The 23,843-nt window shown below is 49.6% G+C and overlaps 1 protein-coding gene across 1 annotated transcript in view; it reads right to left on the bottom strand.

The window, feature by feature from the left end:
* Window positions 1–23,606, bottom strand: part of KIRREL3 (kin of IRRE like 3 (Drosophila)) — a 143,776-nt gene extending 120,170 nt beyond the window's left edge. The window contains exons 1-2 of the mRNA XM_009322610.1: window positions 23,510–23,606; window positions 22,592–22,669 (exon numbers count right to left, since the gene is read on the bottom strand). Coding sequence (XP_009320885.1) covers window positions 22,592–22,669; window positions 23,510–23,606 — 175 coding nt within the window. The remainder of the gene's footprint in view (window positions 1–22,591; window positions 22,670–23,509) is intronic.
* Window positions 23,607–23,843: the final 237 nt, after the last annotated feature.

The raw sequence follows: 23,843 nt of genomic DNA, 5'->3' as shown, positions 1-23,843 counted from the left end.
AAAATTAGGAAAGGAAGCAGAAAAAAAGTGAGCATTTTGCTTTTTTGTTGTTGTTTTGGGGTTTGGGGTTTTTTTTAATGTGTATTTTCCACCCGCTAACTATGTTTCACAGCTCACTCCGTAATCTTGACAATTCTCAAGGCAAGCCGGGCAAGCGGGGACAGTGCTGGAACGCAGCAATAACCCAAAAAGATTGTTTTATCGGCGAGAATTATCAGGTTGTCAGCTGGGAGCCGCAAGAGTCATAATGAGAAAGCAGAAGCACAAAGCGGTGTCTATGCCCTCTGAAAATGTCCATTAAGCAGAGGCTTCATTTGGTAATTGCTGTTGGAAATGAAGCCCTTTTTAGGGTTGTTGGTTTTTTTCTTTTTTTTTTGTTTCTTGATTTGTTTTAGAGAGCAGCTGATGGTCGTGGAAAATCAGAGTAGAAACATGGCATATGTATCCTGTCTTCTCCTTCCCTCTGTTTGCTCAGTGTGAAAAATTATCACTTGAAACCATTTTTTTTTTTGTCCAAGGCTCCATCTCAGCTACAAACAGCTCAGACTCAGTCACAGGAGAGGAGAGACGGGGGTAAGGAACTTAAGAGCATTACCTGGCCCAGTCCCTGCTCCACAGCAGGATCATCTCTCCCTAAATCACAGATAAAAAAGAAGCCAAAAAATAAGAAGTACTGAAGGCAGAGCTCACCTAGCTTTCAAAGCAGCTTAAAGCCTGATTACTGGGTTTTACTGGGTTTGGAAGATCAGAGGCCCGTCCACTTTACAGCTTTCAGCTGTCTTATGTCTTAATGACAAAGGAACAAGTAATTTGCAGAAAAGTTTTAAGGGAGATAAGATACTTGACAGAAAATGACTGAAAATGGGGAAAGGCTGATCTACAAATGCAGGCGGAGCGGTTTCAGCTACAAGAAAATGGGCTGAAACAGGTCAATTGGGTACTTTTCCCATGAACATTTACAACACTATTACAAAATGGTGCTTTGGTTTCAAAGCAGGGTGGTTTGGCTCCAAGACAAAACAAAACAAGCACTTCCATGATCACGCAAGATGCTGTCGGTCAACCAGAAGCTTCCCATTATCTCCCCTTCCACTAAATAGGGTATTAGCCAAAAAAAAAAAAATCTGGTTTTAACTATAACCTGGCTTCCCAAATCCAAATCCTTGCGGAGATTGGAGTTCAGACCACGTGAGCCCAGCCAAGAGTACCCACACCAGCCATCAGCCATCTCCCTCTCACCTTCCCGCCGCACGAAGGGAACCCAGGTTCTGGTTTTGGGAAGCGCTCCTCTGCCCCGTGGCAGCAATCGCAAACAGCGGGGAGGTGCAGCAGCGTGTACAAGTCCCCCCCCCCCGCACCCAAGCGTAGTCCCCTTTTAGTTGCACACCCCGTTCTTCCTCTTTTCACGGGTAAAGACTTGGCATACTTTCAAAGACAGAAATAACCCAATTGACGCTCGGCTTCCCGCAAGCGCCGCTGGGAGCCGCTCGGCACCGACTCTGCCCCCCCCCAGAGCATCCACGCGAGCTTCTTTTGCCATTCATCCAGCAGAGGAGACGCACCAAGCAGAAGCAAATATTGGGACTCTGAATTCATTGCCGATTTTTTTTTTTGTTTTTTCTTTTAAAAAGCAAACAGATATGTAAATGAGATGCTAACCATGCCTCTTGGCCACGTTCCAGCACGATGGCAAAGTCCTATCTGCACTCTCAAGCTGCCCTTCTGCTCAATGCAGGTTGTCAGCCGCAGGTTGACCTGCTATTATAAATGGGGGCTTTGGTGCCAGAGAAGGCACGAGAGGCTCTTGATCTCAGAGCCTCATCTTCTCCTGGTCGCTGGCTTTGCTTCGCTCCCTGAGGAGCTATTTACACTGCCAGACGACTGCGTGACCTGTTTTCTGGCCCTGTGATCTCCTGTCTTCCTGGAGAAAGCCTCTCTGAAACAAAAGCGGGGGGCATTTCTCGCAGCTATTGAAATCCTAAACGGCAAGAACAAAATGGGGGAATAAAGGACCCACCGTGAACAGTGAGCAGGCAATAACGCTAACCCTGCTTTCAAAAATCACAGGCAGGATCCTTATGAAGTCACAAGCATGTCATAAAAGCTTAGGAAAAAAAAAAGAGGAAAAAAGAGATAACCACTTTAGAACTCTTTACATTTCCTTAATGGATTTTGCACCTGTGGCTCCTGTTTTTCTGTGTTTCTCTGTAATGTTGCCTTGTTCTTTCAAACAAAGGCTGAGCCTCCGCTATGTTTGTGACTTCCAAGGGAAATCACGCCGCCAGCGCTGTAGCATTCCTTTTCAGAGAAGTCCCAACACCCATGCATGGTGAGAAGGACCAAAAAATCCCGCTTTACAACCCAGAAAACTGAGGGCTGCGCCTACACGATGACATTGCCAAGGTCACGCAGGGTGTCTGCAATACAGCAGGACCTCGAAGCTCCTTCCATCACCAAAGCCTGAATCGGCGACCGGCTTTCTAAGTCCTCTGAAGACTGAAATCTGTTTGCACGAGTTCTTGTCTGAATTATTTCAGCTTGCAGCCTGCCGCGTAAAAACCAGCCTGCCTGCAGACAACTTGCTGCAAGAAGAGAAGAGGCAACCGGGAACAGCAGATAGTTAAATTTTCATTACCCAAGAGAAGTGAGTATTGTAGTAAGAAGCCAGGGACTTAGAGAGGGAACAATGACTCATTAGAAATGGAGACACCGTGGCTCCTTTTATGTAAGTGGAGCTTTGAATTTCCATTGTGTTCTGAAAAGAATTAGTCCTTTATGTTGAGGAGAGAATAGAAGTGGCGAAGGAGGACTACGAAGCTCCTCGTAAAAATATTACTGTTCAGAAATGAAAGGCCCAGTGATTAAGAGCGGTGGGACGTTCTCCTTGTCCCTCAATGTGGAGAGCTAATCCTTCCATTGACTCGGAGCCGGCATGACATGTGGTAGGAGGATGATCAAGGGGCTGCTGCGTGACAACCTAAACCTACACACTGTCCTAGAAGGGTCCCTCTTCAGACCAAGCAGATCGCACCACCAAGCGCCCTGATGTAAAGTCACGGCATTTCAGCCCAGCTCAGGGTTGGTTTCTCATTACGTGACGCCTGGAGATGGAGCCATCTCTTGACCGTGGAGAGGACTGGGAAGGGAGAGTAGAGATGGCTGCATGCCCACGCTTTCCCGACAGACGAGGGCTTGGTCTCCGCACCACCCCGCGCAGCTTCTGCTATCGATCCCGTGACAAATGGGCTGGTTCTCAGCGCTCATTCAAATGGGTCCTCTTCTCCGAGCCAAGGACAAGGAGCTCCCTGCATAAGGCCCATCGGACTTGAAAACACACGCCCGCATTGATTTTTAGATGACTAGGAAGAGCAAGCAGACAAAAGCGCTACATTATTTACAAAGCTCTCTGGAATTGTCAGTCATGGGGAAGCACAGCGCAAACAGGGAGAGCAGGGAAGAGCCGTGCGGGCGGCACAGCCGCTCGTTACCTGCCTGCCTCCCAGTTGCCTCCCCGGTGAGAGATGCCACCTAGCCCAGCCTCCAGGCCACGTGCAAGCTCTGCCTGAGCACAGCACCCACGGAGCAGAAAGGAAAGGGACGGCCAAGCGTCCCCAGGGGCACAGCAAGGATTCCCCCAGACAAGGACAAAGGCAAGCTTTTCTTGCACCTTCGGAGGAGCGAAAAAACCTGTGGCTCCCCAGACAGGAGCAGATGAATCGCACCAGCGGTGCTGTCCAGAGTAAGGAGACATGGAGCAGCACCCCCAAGGGAGACTCACTTGTTGGTGATGGCCAGAGCCACGTCTTGCACTTCCTTTCAGCTTCACAGAAGAACAAAAGAAAGGTAGTTTGAGTTTGTCCCTTGCATAAGCTTTCCATTATTTTATTTTACTTCCTTGGGGTTGGGGGGGAAAAAATCTGTTTGAACAAAAATGTCAGTTTGGCCTTTTTTAGTTCGACTACGTAAGTCCGGCTCACGTGGCTTCTGTACGCTTGATGCTGCTGAATTATTCAATTTGAAACAAAAAAAAAAGCACACCACCCTTCAGTCAAGGAATCAGCTGTATGGAAAGACAAGCGGCAGCCTACTTCTCACTGACCAGCCCGCTCTGTGTGACCTGGCGTCGGATGCGTCCCCTGTCCTCGTGCAAAGCGGGAAGCTGAGCTCGTCCTTTGCTCATCCACAAACACCGAGGGAGACAGGACCTTTTTTCCCCTTGAAGCATCCCAACAAGCAAAGTCTGGCAGTCCCCATCAACTCCAGCCAGCTGCGCAGCTACGGAGGGGAAGAAGTGGGCTACATTTAGGTGAAACCAAAGCCAAAGTGATCCTGGGTGCAGGGACCACCCCAAGAAAAGCAGCGCCAACAGCCAGAGCCGAGTTTAAGCTTGGCCTTTGCATAACCCTTTGCCTCCCAGCCACACACCAGCTCCAAGCAAGCCTGCGTGCACGCCTGAGCTCACCCCGCAGTGATGTCAGATATTTTCCTAATGCTGCTTAGAGGAGAAACATCAGCATCCCACTGTGTCCACTAAGTAGCTTCAAACAGGAGACAGAAATTTTGAATAAGATATTAGACCTTTTAGGAATCTTTTTGTTTATTAGTCACACAGGGAAGAGATCTGAACTATCGAGTATTCCACTTGCTTTGATACCCACATGAAATCCCAGCACCGCTTTCAAAGTCACTGCGAGTAGTTTGATCAGCCATGCAGAAAGGGCTTAAATGTCATCGTCTGCTCTGTTATTAGCTACCAATTGGGAAAGGTGTAAGAGTATACTTACTGTGGGATATTTATTAGCAACCTCCTCCCAGCACCAGCTTCGAGAATTACCTCTTGTGAGATTAAATGCCTCTTCTCGGTAGCTGCACTGATAGAAAACAAACTAATGTACTGCATCACAGAATCAAAAATAAGCTGTCCCCAAACAGCAGCGTTCAAGTGACCTTACGGACTGAATTGCACTGAATATTCAGACTCAACGGATGGCTTCTGGCCGTTCTGCTTTAACAACCTCGCACGTACCTGCTGCCCAGATAAAGCCAGGCTCGTAGGAAGCAGCGTTATCTTCTATTAGACAAGCTGACAGAGCCGGAAAAAAAAAAATAACCAGATGAGCTTTGGGGCACACAGGACTTTTCCTGGGTTGGAGATAGAAGCAGCAAACTGAATTAGGTGGCGTTTTGCCACAGGGGCCAGCACATGAGGGTTTGCCCCTGTGATAGAGAAGCAGGCGAGGCTTCGCAGGGGGGAGCAGCACGTCGGAAGGGCGGCAAAGCTCGGTGTCAGCAGGAGGCAAAGCTCGTCGCGTTACTACAGCTAACGGCAGATGGAAGAGGTGTGTGTGCCTCCCCGCACGCTGGGCAAGGGCCAGAGCCTCGTCCCAAAGCCTGGGCTGCTGCAGTCACCCCGCGATCGGGCTCCGAGCCTCCTGCCAAGGCTGCTTGGGGTACGGGGATGATGCCTGTTCTTGCTAGAAAGGTAGGGCAACAGCGCCACAAGCCATTTCAAAGGCACTGGAAACCCTGGGCACGGCGCTGATGGGCATCCCTCGCTTGAGATGGGAGATGCCTTGCTCTCGTGAGCAGAGGGGAAGAGATTTCCTCACATTGATCTACCTGGAGGCCGCAGCTCCCACTGAAAATTGCCAACGACTCTAAGAAATATTTTGTTATCGGCGCTCCTGAGGAACCTGCCGCGGAATAATAAATAACCATTTGCTCTCTGTCAAGGCGTAGATGTCCTGGCACGGCTCCGCAGCGGCCAGACTGACGGGCTCGCAAGGGAGCTGAGAGAAGAAGAGGGGACGCTTCGGTAACTCCAGCCAAGCCAGCTTTCTCCGTGGCAACTACAGATGCTTTCCTGATGCTAAATATTTGTAGCCGACAAACAGCACTCGGCAGGTCCTCAGCTGCACAAGTCTTGCACAGACACTCCTGGGACCTAAAACCACCCACTTCAATCCACAAAGGAGGAAAGGGAACTTTTCCTGCTAAAATAACAGCTGATGCTCAAACTGGTGGGCAGCAATCTCCCGGATAAAATCCGTAAGGATTTTATCCTTTGTGACCTTTTGAAATCTCTCAGGGGATCCCCCACAGCCCTGGATTACGTTCAATCCAGGTGCATGCCCTTAGCCCACCCTTTGTTCCCGGATCAGGGCTGCTCTTCTGAAATATAGTCCTATAAATCTCAGCTCGTCTTTGAGTTAGAGGGCACACAGGACGCTCGTCCGTAGGAAAGCGAGAAGGATGAATAATCCATTTCACAAACAATTTGGAGATTTTAAAGTCTGGCTCTGCTCCCAGGAAGAGTAGCAACTGGGAGTTGTGCAGTCTACAGGGTGGAAAATTAGACCAAAGAGCTCGCCCTGGGTCGCACCATGTTTCACTTCCATCCCCGTTTTTCAAACTCTGTTATCGCACGCTTTGAGTCACAGAGAGAAATCAAAATGAAGATTCATTTCAGAACAGAAAATGCAGATATTTAATACTAAAACTACTGAAAAACTCTGCTCCTGTCTTCCACCTTCTAGCCAAACTCCCAGTGAAAACCCCATTGCACAAGAAGCTTTTAAATTTGTCCCCCTTACCTTCCACTACTTTAAACACGGTTCTGCCAAAGCTTATCAGAAAATAACCCCACCTTTAATCTATATATATACACCCACCCCCTTCTCAAAATGAATTTGAGTGTAAGTCATCTCACCACAGGTTGGAGAGGCATTATGCTCACCGTACAGATTTGGGACTTCATGCAAAGAGTGGTCAGCCAAGTTTCTCTACAGGACTTTGTTTCCATCTTTGCAGGTGCTTGAATTGCCACCACGCAAGATGCCCTCCAACAGATACCTTCCCCGAATCAAAAACGCCTGGGTGGGGTACCAAACCGCACGTATCGAGGCAGGAAAGTGCAAGAACAAGTCTTACTATTGCCCTGAAACGTTGAGAGGCCGCTGTCTGCACGAAACATCGACCGTGTTGCTTCTAGGGGGACTGCCAGCCAGATTAGCTATGGGATATTACGGATGCACCGAGACCGTGCCGAGGCTGAGTACTCGCTCCAGCTCCCTGCTGTTTAGCTGAGCTGAGAAGCAGGGTGAGATTGCTTCAGGTTGTGTTGTGCGAATTAGCAAGTCTGAAGATGAAGTGGAATGAGAATTAGCAGGTTTCTGCTGTAATTATTGTTTGTTTGGATTTTTCCAAGCGGAATGATTGTAAATATGTGCACTTTTTTTTTTTACATGCAAGATTCACATTTAGAGTTAAAACAAATTATTCTGAAGAACAGCCTAAAGTTAAGCATATGCAATACACAAAGAAAAGTGGCAGGGAAAAGACAGGAGGAGGTAAAAGATGCTAAGATGAACAGACAGGGAGCACATCATCGGTTGAGCAGGAAATGTTTTATGCACTCACCCATCCTCATTACCTGAGGAAGGCGCTTAAAAACTCATGTACTTTTCTATCCATGCATGAAGACCTAATAAAAGCTCCCCTTCCCCTGAAAGCCGTTGCTGCTACAGTATCCATAGACCCAAGGAAACGCCTAGAAAGTGCATTTATCCATTGCTCAGCCACCACGGAAGAGGCCAGTGACCTGCACCAACGCCTACAACAGCCGGGTCCTGCTTTTTGACTGGGATTTACCATATAAAGCCAAGAGCCATGAAAAACAAGAGGCGACGTGAATTCAGTCAGTATTTATATCCCTGCAACTGCTTTATCTGCCCACGTGCACCCTTGGGAGAAGCCAGGGGGAAGCGGCTGTGCCTTACCCGCTGCTAACAGACCCAGCGACTTCTCGGCTTTATTGCTGGAGGAGAAGGGACTGCATCAGAAGGGGACTCAAATGTATTTAAACACAAGACTTCGCTGTTGGTTTTGTTACTAGCTCCTTCTCAATGGTCCCCACTGCAGAGTCAATGGCTTGCTTGTGCAAAACCCCAGACCAAGAGAAGATTAGCGCATTCCAGCCTGCTGAGTTAATTAGCAGGTAATGAGAGATGCTCATCAATAAACCCAGCTGTTTCTGAACCCCCTCCTGGGTTGAGTCTCCATGCCTGCAGGACACGGGAAGCTTTCCATCCCGTGACAAGCTCCACGTGGCTCACTTAGGAGATGATGTGCCACCCCGGAGCAGAAAAAACCCCGGCCCCGTGCAGGGAGGCAAAGCTTGGTGAAAGGTTCACACAACCAGCACAGCAACAAACCCCCTTTTCATGCAGGTTTTTGCAGGGGGGGAGCTGGGGGAGAGGCTTTTCCATCTGGTTTGCTGGTAGAGGATTCCTTCCCCAGGGTTAAGAGGCAGCGTAGAGCTGGGAGTCAAAAATGAAAGGAACTTAATTATTATAACATTGCACCCTCTTACAGTGGAAATCTCTCTCCAAGGATTCCCCCCCTCTTGAAACCCTGTGAGTCCACAGCTGGGGATAGAAACCTCCAGGGGGAAAAAAAAAAAACCTCGCCTCTTTCAACCACAGCAAACCTCAAATGCAGGTCCCTTTTCAGGCTAAAATCTTGAGGGATCGGGATAAGAAAGTCCCCAAACTAGTAACAGCCGCCCATTTAGCCAGCACCACCTCTGTTTCTGACTTGAGGAAAGGCTTCCTGCCTTCAGCGAGGCAGGAACGTAACCTGTTTAAGGCTTTAGAGAGAGACACATAACCATCATCATAATTTTTAAGAAGCAATGTGCAACACAGTGCCTTACAGACTCCTATAAATTACTCGGCACCCGGCTGCCAGCTCAGCCTAAGCTCAATATTGCCTGCAGTAATTATTTGGATCAAATGTAGTTTATCTGCTTCATATTTGTGTTTCTGTGCTCTCTGGTAACTTATAAATGTCATTGCAGTGTTTATTTGTTATAATGAAACTTAATGACGTTTGAAACCAATGGCTGTGGCTGTGGGCTGCAGGTTTGAAGTAATCTCTTCATCTCAGGAGCAGGAGGCCCAAAGATAACATTAAATTACCCTATAGGAAAGGAAGATGTATGCAGACAGATATTCAGGCCTGTATATTATTCATTGGAGACATGACTAGTAATGAGCCACAGCGCCTAAGGCTACGGGCTCAAAGCATTGTCACCCAGCGAAGGCAAATGTTCCTGTCCAAGGGGAACTAGTTGTCAAGCCATAAGCCCAAATGCATCTCAATCTGTTTTATTAAACCTTCTAAGGCATGCTGGGGCAGCTCGGTGCAAGATGCCCGCGTGAAACGGCTGGTAGGGGAGAAACGAGGTGGGGCTACTGTAAAACAAAGCAGAGCTGGGTAGCAGAGAGAGAAACCGGCTTTGTGAGGCATCAAGAGGAGCTGGGGAGTACAGAGAGGCAGCAGGGTAGCTTGGCAGCGGTGGTGCCCCATCTCAGCCAAACGTCTGATGCTGAAGGCCATTCTCCTTCCATGCAAGGCCCAGCATAAACTTTTCTTGCCTTTGCTTCAGGCACTGCTCCTTGTCCTCCCTTCTTCTGAATAATTTCCTCCCTTGGTTTCTATTGCTGTGTGTATTTATAGACTCCGGTCGTGTCTCCCCTTGAGCCTCCTCCAGACTATATAAATTTACCACCTCCAGCCTCTCCTCTTACAACCTGCTCTCTAATCCCTGGGCCATTCCTGCCACCACCGTTAGCATTCTCCCCGGCTTTGCTCCACGCTCCCTGGGCTGCGGGGACCAGCACCACACACAACGCTCCGGTGCCAGTCACATCACAGCCCGCACGGAGCTGCGCAATTACTAATGCCTTATTACCTCGGGATCTGCTGAAGGAAAATGCCCGTGGCAACAGCCAGGAACATCTTTTCCTAAGCTCCCTCTCCCCACTGTCAGGAGTGCGGCAGTACCCAGGACAGCCAGCACCAAAAGCAGCTTTAACTCCTGCAGCGCAACCCAGCTTTAGCACCTCTGGTTTTCAGTTGCTTCCCTTAACGTGGGCACTGTAGGGCCGGGCTGGTGCTTCCACACCTCCTGGCCATCAAAGGCTCAGTACCCACTACTGCATTTCTCAGGAGTAAAGATCACTAGCCCCTTCCCCACTAGAGCAGACTTTAAGGTCTCCAGGAAACTGGACCCCAGCTGTCAGTTCAGCGAAGTTTGGCTTTTTGTCTTCACCTCCTTCTGCACAAGGTCAGATACATCTGGAAATGCCCTCTGCTGCAGCCATCTGTCCTCAGCAACGCAGCTTCTTCCTTTGCTCTGAACCTAAGCAAAGCAGAGAGATTCCTCCTGCATTGCCATGAACCTCTCCTGCCGCCCAAGGCTGTTGTACCAACCCACTCCAAATCCCCAAACAACCCCGGGAACGCCAATGTCCAGAGTTTCAGTCATTTCACGTGACTTCAGGAAAAAGATTGTTTCCACCAAAATATTCTGAGGAACACCAGATGGAGTACATCTGTCACGCGGCCATCTCCGTACCCTACCACCAACTAAGGTCCCAGCCCTGCCACAAGAGGCTCTCCAGGACAGTCACCCCGGGGACGTGCAGCACAGGGAGGTAATTCCTAGAGAGGTCAAACACTACAAGCGCACGCCTGTCAATGCATTATTCACCGACCAACAGGAAAGGAAAAAAAAGAGCCTGGGTAACTTGTTTAACCTCATCTGACCATCTGGATTAAAACCAGGAGCTATTATTGGCAGATGTGTTACCTGATGACAACTGACATGAGAAATTAATCTTCATTACTTGCAATCCTTATGCAACCAGCCCCAGAGAACCTCCTACAAGGCTCTCGCCACGAGAGCTCATCTGAGACCCCTTCTCCGAGCTCCCTACGAGCAGACAGGACCTCTGTGCGACAGCCTGCATTTCCAGCTGGGAGCACTGCGGATTACCGCACCTGCACACAGCTTCTCGCAGCACCCAGAGCCTTGGCAGAAGCCTCCCGTCCACAAACCAGCGGGATCTAACCTTGCTTAAAACCTCTGTGACATCGATTAATGAGAAGGAGAGGACTGCGCGCGGCTACCTGCAACGACCTTGCCTGCAAACCCTCGAAAAGGGGAGTTAATTCTGGAATAATGCTGTGGCTCGGCGAGGAGGGGTTGCGGGCCCTGCCGTCTCTCCCAAGCAGCTATCGAAACAAACAAGTTGACAAATGAGGCTGCCTCTTAATGAAGCTGAAGCCAAAGTCAATACTCGGCCTTTCTATCAGGGCACAGATCAAAGATGGTCTCAAGGGCAAACGACCTTGGCAGGGGTGGGACAGCTGTCACTCGGAGGAGGGAAGGGATGGCACAAAAAAATGAAAAGGAGCAGCCTTGGAAGCAGATTGAGACAAGGGCGACTTGCAGAAGAAGAAAGGAAAAAGATTTAAAAGAGGAGAAATGCAGAAGGCTGGAGGGAAGCCTTTCTTCCAGGCCTGATGTACTCTTTCAGCAATTAAATCTGGTTATTAAGATCCCAATCTTTCCGTCCTCTGCTATCACTGCTGCACATCTAGAGCAATATCCTTCTGACAAAACCATATTTCAGGTCTCTTTTCTGCAGAGGCTTTCCTTCTCCTCCCCACCCCAGCTAACGGAAGATTGAAATGGGGAAGGATCAAGGTTCCCCCATCTATTTTCAAGTACTTGGGGGGCTTTAAATTTCACCTTCAAGTTAGGTACACTTGGGGTGATTTTCTGCTGTAGCAAAGACAGGGGCAGGGAGGAAGGGAGAGAAAGGAGGAAAACACTCAGGTAGGAACAGCACAATAGAGAGATATCGTCCACAAAAAACAAATCAGCTCCCCCACTATCAACAGACATTTGTGGACAGAGCCATTTGTTCGTGCAAGGGACAGTTCTCACCAGACAGCTTAGTCCTACTGCACCCTTGTCTCCATTAAAGTCCGCTGCACGCTCTGAGCCACCACTTCAGGACTGCCCCTTCCCAAACAGGGTGGCCTTGCAGCAGGGGATGGCAGAGACAGGAGCTCTTCTGAGGACAGCGCACACAAGGACTCGCCTGGGACAGCCCGAGTCTCATCCCAGCCTCGCAGCTGGCTGGCTGTGGACAACCCCCTGCTCGAGTCGGCTCAGGATGCAGGCTCCTGGGGTGGGGATTGCTTCCCTCCCCATTTGGATAGCACCTATCACAACATGGACTTCATCCTCTGCTTAAGCCTCCCGCCGCCACATGAGCAAACCCCCTCGTACCTCCCTGCCCCGCCATCTCCAGAAGCCTCCACCGGCAACTCAGCTCCCCCTGCTTCTCTTTGAAAACACCTCGATCGAATGCTGGTCTAAGCTGATGGCAACAAAGACCTGGCACACTTATCTCCAGGTCAACCTAAATATTTCATTTAGCTTCTAAAGAAGTCAATTCCTTTCTCTCTTTCTTCCTTCCTTCATTTTAAATCTCGAAATGCATACCGTCTCTCATGAATATTGATGAGGATCATTAGTCACTGAACGTTTCACTTCCCTTCTCTTTCCCCCCGTCTATATAAAACCTTCATCTTTGTTAAAGGGAAAAAAAACCCATCTCAAGTTATATCTCTGGATGTGTTTTAAGATTAACCCCATTAATACATTTATAGATTGAGTAAATACCTATGGGAGCAAATACTGGGCATGAAAGGATATGTATATACAGGCTCCGAGATTGCTGCTGCACTGGACGTAGTTGTTAAGGTTTGTGGTTTAAGTTCATCGCTTTGTGAAGGATCACAGTACCAGCCCTGGGTACTAAATAACTGTCACGTTGGCCACCCGGCCAAGGGGAATTTCACTCACACTCCCCCTCACACATGCTCCCTATCTATCCTTCAGGTTTTTGACCATGCCTGTTCCTTCTGTCTTCATCAACCTCAACCTGAAGGCTGCTTAATGGACTTCAGGTTTATTTAGTGAATACAGATGGCAGGGTTTGGCCAGATACAGCAAATAGCTCGGGAAGAAAAAGAACAGGACTTGCAGCATTCAACTTGATATTTTACAACAATATTTCACTATTTCCTTATGATAAGAATGGATTTTTAGAAGGGTTTTAAAAAAAAAACAACACAACCAAAAACAAAACCCAAAAGCCAGCCCAAACAAAGCAAGATACTTTGGTGGGTGTTTTGCAGTACCTTTCAGTCGAATCCAGCAAAGTCCCACTTCATTGAGAAATGGGAACAAGTTCATTGTGCTGGCCTGAAACACACAATTTCTTCCGATGTGTCATTATAGCTGTGAAATACAGCTGTCTTGCACCGCTCCCGTAAGAAAGGAGCTTCATCTTACAGGTCGGGACTGCGGAGCAGAGATGACGTTATGTGACCTAACGACACACAGGGAAACCAGTGGGGAGCAGAGCTTCAAAACTATTTAAGCCTTTTCATAGCCTACCAAAGCCACAGGCTTTGTAACACCAGAAGGGTTTCATCTTCACAACAATCTTACTCAGCTCCCACCCCACAGCATGGCTTTAGTTGGAAGTACTCTAGCGGCGGCAAGTTTCTGCTCACAATTGCACAGTAGATTTACTTCTGCTGGCTTGAGAGCCATTTTAATGGCAAGCCTGGCCGTTCATCAATACAGGTATGTCTCAGAGCAGGACTTAAAAGGCTGCAGCGGTTTTAATTGATACTCTAAGCGACGGTAACTCGGTACTGCTTCATTGCTCCAGTCTGTGACGCTCCAACCCCGGCTATGCCTGCAGAAAGCATGCATGTATGTCTGCCTCCAGAAGAGGAAGGTTAGAGATCTGGACCAGGCAGGAATGGACCATGTGTTTCCTTGCAGCAGTGGGTAGGCCTGCAGCGCTTCGTAGAAAGCAGCACTGCATTGCAGTGCCTGTGCCCCAGGAGGACTCCCAAAAACGACAGAAGAGATGCTCCTTCTCCAGCCTTGGGTAGGGATTTACTGTCACCCTCCTGCCCCCTTTCCTGAATCAAAGCCCGGATCATTTTCTTGTAAGCAGGGGCTTCCAGGTACTTTGAGAAGCTGGAAGCTTCCACACAGCCATACTATCGTGTCCATGCCAGGAGGATTTATGGCATCATCAGAACCTGACTTGATGGCACAGCCAGACCTGCGTGTGCAGGTTCTGGTCTGGTGGACACCGTATCAACAGTGTGACCTGTATTGCTAATGAAATACTGCCTGTCAGCAACCTCTCTGGCAGGGTCCCCCGTGGACACCAAGGGAGGAAAGCTAAATAACAGACCCCCGGGCTGCAGCAACAGCTCTGCAGAGAGGGGAAAGTTATCACCAGATACATGTGCTCGAAGGTAAACTCTGAGGGTAGCCTGGAGGCAGCCCAGAGATGAGAAAGCCAGTCACCATCTTCAGAGAGAAGCCTTGCATCTCCTTTAGTTCATGCTCCCCCTGCCTCCTGATAGACTTTAAGAATAAACCACCCCAAACCCAACAAAGACAGTAACAGCCAGCCAGGGTAAGGTGAAGTACGTAACTTTATCTCTGCCCTTTTTCAGGTGCATCTTACAGGACAAGTTTTTCCCCCCAACAGCATTCCTTAGGTGCACATCCCATTCCAAATGATGTTAGGAAGGACTTCGAGGGGAGTGCAAGGGCAACGGAATTCAATTAGCCATGATATTCTAAATCCCCCCTAGTTATTGATCCATGCTTATTGACGCCTAAGATTCCTGAAGCATCTTTAGCAGGCCCTCCAGCCCCTGCAAAGGGACAGTACACAGAATCCACGTGATCCCAGGTTCTCCCATACACACCTGCCGGCTGAACAGCAAGAGAAGCAGCTCCTGAATTACCTTATGCCAGTACCTGGGGAGCAAGGAAGTATTGTATTCATTTATTTAAGACCACGCAGCAATAGCTTTCCACAGGGGGACCGCTACTCAAATCAATAGATAAAATTATACCCTTAAGCCATTAACTGCTACACCACCACCATTACCATAAAACTCGCAAGCTTTGTATCAGATTTATAACCAGTAGAGTTGCTCAGCTGCACTGCAACTGCTGTAGACAACTGGAGCATCACGGATGAAACCCTGCTCCCCCTCTCCAAAGCAGCAGAGAGCAGCAGTGAGACAGGGAGGTGTTTCCTATCCTGCCTGAAGGGAGCGGTGCAGAGCGCACTGGATCCTTCCCTCGGCAGCATCCTTGTAAACGTGCATGATGGATTTCACCAGCAAGGACTTGGCTCACAGCAGCATGTGCTTCTCCAGCGAGGTTTACATTTTACCCAGTTTTCCAGCTGACCCAACCCAGGCAAAGTCTCCCCTTGACACTAGACAAAAAACCAGCCTGTTTGCTGATTTTTTCCCTCAGGTTTCACTTACATCCCTGACTTGTTTAACTAACAGACACACAAAGCATCACAGAAATATCAATGAGACCTCTGCTGATAACAGTGCATCTCTAACAACTTCTGTGGAGCTTGCTCCATCCACTCGCCTCTTCCTTCTCAAATGCCTTTGTCAGATAAAGAAAAAAAAGGCTCAATGCAGCTTATACGGGAGATGCCTTCCCTAATCAATTGTGATCGTGTCTTTGCGGGGAGGCACGAGTGACAACGCTTGGGGTAAGGCGAGCTTCCCTGTCACAGAGCTGCCAAGCCCCGGAGGAGGCAGCACCTTCACTGGCGATGACGGCAGAGTTAGCAATGCAAAGTTTGCAGTGCATCCCGTGGGCAGCTTTGGAGATCAGCTAACAACGGACCCACCGCTACAGGGGATCCCAGTAGATTTTGTGCCAGGGACCCCGTAGTTTTTAGCAAAGCTTTGCAGGAAATCCCGTTCCCAGGCCGCAGACTGATGCTAATGAGTTCTGCTGGTTGCCCAAGCCTCAGAGGGCAAAGTGTAAGAAGGTGCTGGGATGCTCAAGATGCTGCTCAAGTTTTTTTAGGGGCTGTTAGGTTCCACTGTGTGCAAAAGCAGGCTGAGCAGAGCCAATGCTGCTTGAGCTAAAGCAAGTAACACGTTACAGGTCTGGTCCCAAAGGACAGACCCTTTCCACCGCCGGGCCAGAGAACTGAGTGAAGTTTGAGCTTCTCCAGCAGTGCAGCCTGCCCCCAGCAGCACAGAGGCTCTTGGCATCTGGTAGAGGAGAAAGGTCACTTTTTACAGGGATAACAAGGGCTGGCTCCGATTTATCCTTGAGACTGAGGGAAGAATCATGCTCAGCCTGTGCTGCTGCAGATGTAAAAGTCACTTGCAAGATCCAGATTAAGCGTCCTCGTAAATCCAAGCAATTCTGAGGCAGCAACTGCCTTGCTGGGCTGCTAATGGGTGGCACAAATACGTCACTGCATCTCAGCGCCACGCTCTAACAGGATGTTTTCCTGGCAGGAAGCATTCACTGAACCTGCTTTGAACTACGGCAGGCAGCAGAAGGGGCGTTCAAGCAGAGAGACATTTGGAGCAGAGGCACAGCCAGCTTCTCTGAACAAGCCATTTTCCCCCAAAACAGCAGGCAGTCCATCCCAGGGTCCCAGCTGGTTTCTCCCCAGGCAGTAAGACGGGGCCTGACAGAGAGGAGCCTTGAATCAGACTGTTGTAGAAAGGATGCTCGGCCTTTGGGAGGGAAAGGCACAGACTCCTTCTGTTCTCCACTGAAGAAGCAGGAGGGCATGGTGGGATGGCCGGAGCCGGGTGGGCACAGATCTATCTACAGCCCAAAGAAGAGCGATGCATCCAGCCTCTGTGCCTACCAGGATATCCAGGGCTTCAGTGTTCAGGACGTGTTTTAAAGCCTAAACCCAAGTTTTGGGTTTAAATCCATCTCCTTTCCTCCTCTGCTCTCTGTCCTTCTTGGTATTGGATTTTAACCATGTCGGCATTGCTGCCGCAGCACCCCAGCACCCTGCTAACCTAAATGGTCCCTCCCGCAGCAGAGAGCTGCTGCAAGAGTACCTACAGCCTTCGTTCTTGCAAGAGCTGCAGATTCCCTTTGAGAAGCTATTAAGAAGCGGTTGAGTAGAGCAACCTTTCATTGACAAGTCACTCAGCCCTTTAAACGATCTCCAAATAGTGTTTTCTTTTTATTGCTTTCTGCAGTTTAACAGCCTTGATTTCAAGTTACTTTGGCTTATGATAAACTCCAGATCTATAACGCTTCTATTCTCTCCCTCTTTGGTCTTTCTCGCCCGCTTCTTCTTTATCTTTTTATTAAAAAAAAAAGATCCAGGAAAACAGATAGCAGATTAAAAGGGAAACAAATTGAAATGGGTCAAATGTATCTTGCTTAGATGACAGCCACCCCATTAGATACTTTTAAACAGGACAAATAATCTGTTCAGAAGCACAAGTGGGCTTTTACATTTATTCTAAATTACAAACCAAATGATTGCAGCCTCAAATGGAAGCACTGGCTAATTGCACTAATATCTCACTAATTCCAGCACCAAGAAATGGGGGAAAAACTAACGATTTTCACCATTTTACCAATTATTCAATTTAGACCAAGGTACATTATGCAAACCCTGGGTTGAGCTTCCTCTCCATTTTGTGATCTATGACAAGGACTGGAATTCCAATTATTAATAATGGAGGAGCTATAATTATTCTAAGGATGGGTACGAGATAATTATAAGCCATAAAACCAGCTTTCATATGCATACACAATTCTCTCCCCATGTCTCGCAGAACCGAAATCTATCTGCAGACTAGAGATACGCCGACACCGAAGACAAAAAAAAACCCCATCCAGAGCTACACGGCTCGCAGTTCACGAGCGCAAAGCCACAGCTGATAACACAAGCCAGAAACAGGCAGCTGCCCAGTTCCGCCAGGCAGGCCGGGGCTGATCCGAATCATCCCTACTAGTTGCAGCCTGGGAGGGCTGCATGGATGCACGAGCCATCACAAGGAGAGCAGGCTGGCGGCTCTCCTTCAGTTCAGGCCGCCATCGTCATTGCCCCTCTGGGCCAACCCTGATCTGCGCCCCACGTTTGAGGTACCCGGATGAGTCGTCTACGTTTGAGGTACGTGGATGGTCCCCCTTTTGGGACCTCCATCTTCCCCCAACAAGAGACATTGAAGCTTTGCATTAGTCCCAGCGCCTTTAAATAAGATCCCAAACCTTCTGAACAAGAGAGTCAAGGTCAGATTTGCAGCTCAGACTGCAAAACTTCCAAGTTCTTGCCATCTATACTCCCAAAACTCAAGGTTTGTCTTACGCTGACCAACAGCCCCACAGCATCCCCATGGCCTTTAGAGGATTCTAATCCTGCCTTGGATTCGGACAGCCCTTATCTGAGCTGATTTCTACAGTCATTACCCAGCAAAGACGATTTGCTAAGCAACACCCTCTCCCAATTAAACACAGAGCAGCACTCGTTGCTATGTGGAGCTGCAGCTCTGCAGTAATGGCTGCTGGTATTGCAGTGCTTTGTATAGTGAATGGAGACACCTTGAATGCAGAAAGCTAGCGACCGGGTTCTGCTTCCAGCCACAATGCAAATGGAGGGCGGCTGCTGCCAGAGATAACTCCATCACGAGCCCCTCTCCTGGCACACCAGTCAGCGTCCGCATCTACAGCGGCCGATACCGAGGAGACTGCCTGCAGATTAAGGTACAGATTTTCGCCTCGTGCCTGTCCCTAACCGATGGCGTGGATGCGAGCAAAGCAGAAAGCAGGGCTATAAGCCAAGCAGGAAGCTGAAGAGGGGGAGTTTGTCCTTCCTCAAGCACAGATCATTAACCATTAGCTGGTCCAGGAGGAGGATGCTGCACCAAGTCCTTCTTCTGTCCCTTCCCCCAGCCACGCCTGCTTTCACCGCCCAGCCTCAGACATGAGGATGAAGCCCACCCTCCCCCTCCACGCAGCGACAAAGCCGAGCGCTGGGTCCATCCCAGAGATGCCAACTGCCCGCTGCACGCGAGGACACGAGAGCCAGCGAAGTGCCTGGAAAGGGAGGTGAGAGCAGGGAAGGCAGATGCCCTGCCCCGCTACCCTGCGCACAGGGAGATGGTTGTAGGCACCTTCCAGCAGTCGACGGCTGGTGGGAACAGGTGGTGAAGGAGAAGGCTGACACCTCTCAGCGCTTAATCGTTCCCGTCGGTAGCTTTATGAATGGCAGCCAAAAAGTGCCATAATTGCTGCAGTGACGCTTGCTAATGACTCGAGTTAGATCTGGCAAGAAGTCAAAGACAGGAGAGAAGAAGAAAAATAGCAGAAGCAGGACTGACATCTGAATACCTGCCTCTGACCACCACGGAGGAGAGCGGGGCAAGCCCAACTTGGGACCTGCAGCTATGGACAGGCAGGGACCAAGCACGATAGGTGGGCAGGGAGAGATTTTACAGCACACCCCTTGCCTTCCCTTGGGAAGGGAAGAGAACTGAAAGTGAAGGTGAAGAGGGAGTAGAAAAACAAGCCCCAGTTTTCAGGTTAGTTCAAGATCCTTGTTCTGGGGGGACTAAGGTGACCCACCTCATAGATACCACCTTTCTACTCCAAAATCCCCTTGAGCCAGGGCAGCACAAGCCCTGGGGAAAGCAGGGTAACTCAGATCGCTACCGGTCTCAGCATCACCTCCATTGCACGGCACATGCCTTGGGACATCCAGTCCACAAGCCGTGGCTCCCACTGCGCCGCTGCCATGGCCGGGGGAGAGTTGTTCCCGAAGAGGAATCCAGCCCCTCGTGAGCAAACAGCACACTCCTCCTGATTATGTATCTGTTTCTGAATGTTAACAAACAGTCAGCAGCATCTGATTGAGTGGGTTATTAGCAGAATGAAGACAGATGGTGGAGGATTAACTCCGAAGCATCTTTATTGCAAGGCCGTCATTACAGACAGCTCTACCTCTCTTCTCCCTCTGTCTACAACTGTCACCAGCTTAATTTCACCCTACAACTCACAGCCGCGCACCAGACAGCGATCCCAGCACGCAGACGAGGCAATCGTCAATCACAGCAAAGGGATAAGTGTATAACAGCCACACTGGAGCACCAGCTGGACACCCCCCCCAAATTGTGCCCAAATCCAGCACCTCTCCTCATGTGGGCTTCACAGTGGCAATAAAGCAAGAGGCAATCGCACCCGATGCGGCACAGCAGTGCCAGCTGCAGGGCGAGTGCCCAAATCATTTTTGCCCTGCACATCCCCAGTGGTGCCCGGCAGCAGCCCAGGCTGCTCTGGTGCCTTACAGCTGGGAGAGACACCAACACCTCACCCAGACCTGTTTTTTCATGACACAGGTTGATATACGTTGATATGTGTTAACTAACACTAGCAGAGGCAAGTTCTCGGACACTTATTTTGGCTTCTCGCCTTGGAGGACAGCTCAGCCAGAAGAGCCTGCATCTGCAATCAGTTGTGTTAACGGACATCCATCACTTGCCAGCTGGTAAACAAACAACATAATGCTACCAAAGACCCTCGCTGGGCAGGGCCACAGAGCATCTGTAAGCCACAACATTTATTTTACCCTGCTGGGAGAGGTTGCCACACTGGTCTACAAGTGCCCAGCCTGGATCTTCTCTGTGGGGATAGCTAAGAGAAGTGCTTCCCACCAACAAGCGATTCCTCCACGCTAACAAGGCCTCTGTCTAAGGCCTCTTGTGCTTCTCTACCTACAAGCACATTTTGTAGATGTCTCCACTAAGTGACAGCAAGGTTCTAGGATCCCTGTAATTACCCATTTCCACTACGATGGAGACCCCACACCTCATAATTATCCGATTGCCCCACTGCCTACCTCTGCTTTCAGTTCCTTCAGCTACCCTGTAATTACTAATAGGGCTATTCATTAGCACCATCATGCAATAAAAAGAGGAAAAGCTCTCACTTGGCAAAAACGTAAGAGGGAAGCTGTCTCTCCCCTTATCCCTGCAAGGTAACCGGCCCAAAGAGTCTGGCCCAGGTACTTTGGGCAGGAAATACCTTCGCTGTACCTCTGTAGATGACCAGACATCTGAACCCCCCCCTTGGCTCACATCAGACCTCAGCCCACACCATACAGCGTGGATCTGCACAGAAATCCACCAAAATCCCAGGAGGTGTGAGGCCTGCAATTGTCATCCAGAACCACCTCTAGTGAAAACACAAGTCCTAGGCGGTCTTTGTAGCCATGGAAATCCCCCGACTTTATTTTTGGCAGATTGTACCTTTAAACGTAATGGTCCTGGAGCCTGCGGGGCCCAGAAACTCCCTGGCTGCACAGTGCCAGGCAGACATACTTTGTTCCCGTTCCCACACAAAGGCTTTACTTTTGGCCTTTCATGTTTCTTTGTTCTCTCCACACAAAGCCACATTCAGCCTGAAAAGTGGTGGGGGGGCCCTCACTTCGTAGGCGGATGGACGCGGGCTTTGAATCCATCGGGGGACAGGAGCTTTTGTGAATGATCCCAAGGGATCGGCAGGATGCCCAGGGGTGCCCACAGCCCTGCTGGCTCTCAGAAACCCCAGGGTGCTCCTGCCCATCTGAGCACAGCCACAGGCAGCCTCTCCAGGAGACCTGAGGGACAGGAAGGTATTGAGAGAGAGCTTGCACCTTCTTACAGCACTCAGACCAGACTCTGCCATCCATTCTCCCAAGGGGCAGCCCCTTCCTGTTAAAAACATACTCTAATCAATGTTTAAAAAGCATGTGGTATTGAACAAGCATGAGGTGAAGTATTGTGAAGTACTTTCCCCATGTTATCGGCTCAGTATCAGGGCTCCTGGGAAACTGAAGGAACCTTTTTATCTTCTAACTGATATTTGAGCCACAAACCTGCCTCCAGCAGAGTTTTACCCCATGAAAGCTAACACACCTTTTACTCTCATGAAGACAAGGCTTCCTGCAAGAGTAGACACCCCCACGGCTAACTGCTGGGCAATACACCATCCCATGCGAACTAAAGGAAGGGCAGCGGGGCAAGCGATTACACCCTTTGTCCAAATCATTTCCAATCAAAGCCCCCAAAAAAAGGATTAAATCCATGTTTGGATCAAGTTTGCAGTCCCCAGAGTAACCTCACAGCAGCCAAACTCTCCTTGACACACCCTCAAGGCCCTCCCATCCTGCAGGGCTCTGGGACCTTTAATCCTTCTCTGATCCAGCGCTAATCAGAGATGGTGCTGCACCAGGGTTTGCTCCAGACAAAGAAGCCAAGCAACGAAGCTACCAGAAGCAAGGACGCCAATTCTTCCGAGCGTAAATAGTTTTTGTTTAGTTATTATGCTTCATAATTATTTATGATATTTCTATGGATTAATCAATGCTCATAAAGTACTTAGAGGATGACTAGAATATAAATAGGGAAATTTTAGTGAGATCTCTGCCAGAGCACAGGGGTTTGACAAACAACGGAACGGCTCCTCTGAGGGGTGCAAAGGCACTGAAAACTGGTACCCTGGCGGTGTCAACGGTGAGGCACTACCACCCAACTAGAATAAAAAGGCTAGATGCAGCAATTGCTGGAAGAGCTTCCCATATGACAAATCCTTTCCATGGGAAAAAGACAGTGGGTTTTTGGATGTACGGAACTTCTCTTCTCTTGCCCCTGCTCTTCTCTTGCAGCCTCATGCAGGAGGCTTCCCACATCCATGCCCGCTAGGATGTTTCAGAGATCAAAGGAGAAGCGGGATTTTCTCCTTGGTGCGAACAAGGACCTAGCACATTCCTAGCAGTAGCACATCCACACCCCTTGCAATGAGATTGCTAAAGAGGAAGGAAGAATGGAAGGTGAGGGAACTGCTCACCTTCAGTCATCCTGCGGTACTTCTCCTTGTACATGAACCCCAGTACTAGGCAGCATCCTCTTCCTGGGAGCCCCAGTTCTGCAAGAGAAGAGAGAATGATGTTAGAAGACTAGGCTGGGGACAAGAGCAAGCACACGGGGATGCTGCAGGGAGCAAATCCTGCTGGTTATACCGTTCAGGTAAAGCACCGGCAGGCAGGCACGTAACTGAAGTCTTTGGTCAGCCTCACAGCTGAAGTTTGCTGGGGGTCCCAAACCAGCTGTTGCTGCGCCGCTCCACTTAGCCACGTATATCTAGAGACAGGAGAGTCACCGTCCCCTCCCTTGCCCATTTCTTAAGTGCTCCTCTACACTAAGCAGAGGGAACAAGCTGCATCTTCTTCCACATCAGCGCCTTGCAACAATATGGACTCTTTCATCCCTTTCTCCCTTAGCGGGCGGCAAAGTAAAATGGGAAACGGCCCTCAGAAGGGAAGGTAAGTCTGGCGTGAGGCATCTTGCTCTTTAGAAACAAGCAAGTGACCCTCCAAGTAGCAGAGTGCCAGTCTGAGGAGGCGCATGCCTTTGATGCCTTGATTTCTTAATGGGTCTTTCTGACTGTCGGTAACAGAGAGATCTGAACATGGGTTTTTCCAGAAGCAGGCTGCGTGCATGCGTGCTCTCCCCGTCCGCATCTCAGAGCGGCAAAAAGCTCTAGTTCTTCAAACAAATTCTCCTGTGTCGCAGTGGAGAAAATTAAGGTACCACGTCCCGACGCTGCCTGCCTGTGGACCTGCAGAGCTCCTCAGGGGCTTCTGTGCTCTACAGAGCCCTGCTGATCAAAGCCCCTTTGATGTTTACTTAATGTGGCTGTGGTCTCTTCAGAGCCCCTCTCTGCCGAGGAAGGAGCGCTCGGGAGTGTCGTGAAGTTGTGCCGCACGCAAGAGGGGAAGGCAGCGAAGCAGGAGGGTTGAGAGCGCAGCGACAGCTTTAGAGCAGAGCCAGCGCTGCCTGGCAGCCTTGGCTTTCAGCGCCATGACGCAAACTTGGGTTTGAATTGCAGATCCGGACCGTGTCCGGAGGAAGCGGAAAGTCGCTCACTGCAGCGTGACGTGCAGGGAAGACACCCAGATTTATACGGGTATATACCTAGATAAAGAGTATCTCTCTCTAATACTGCTAGCTGCCATGGCATCCCAGCAGAGGGGTTAGCATCCTCCTCTTGCGCACAGTACGAGGCAGAACAAGAGCCTAAACCCAGAAAAAAAACACAG

The sequence above is a fragment of the Pygoscelis adeliae genome, unplaced genomic scaffold (assembly GCF_000699105.1).
Source record: "Pygoscelis adeliae isolate BGI_AS28 unplaced genomic scaffold, ASM69910v1 Scaffold224, whole genome shotgun sequence".
Classification (NCBI taxonomy): domain Eukaryota; kingdom Metazoa; phylum Chordata; class Aves; order Sphenisciformes; family Spheniscidae; genus Pygoscelis; species Pygoscelis adeliae.
The sequence above is the reverse complement of the archived record's forward strand: the minus strand, read 5'-3'. Positions and strand labels throughout refer to the sequence as shown.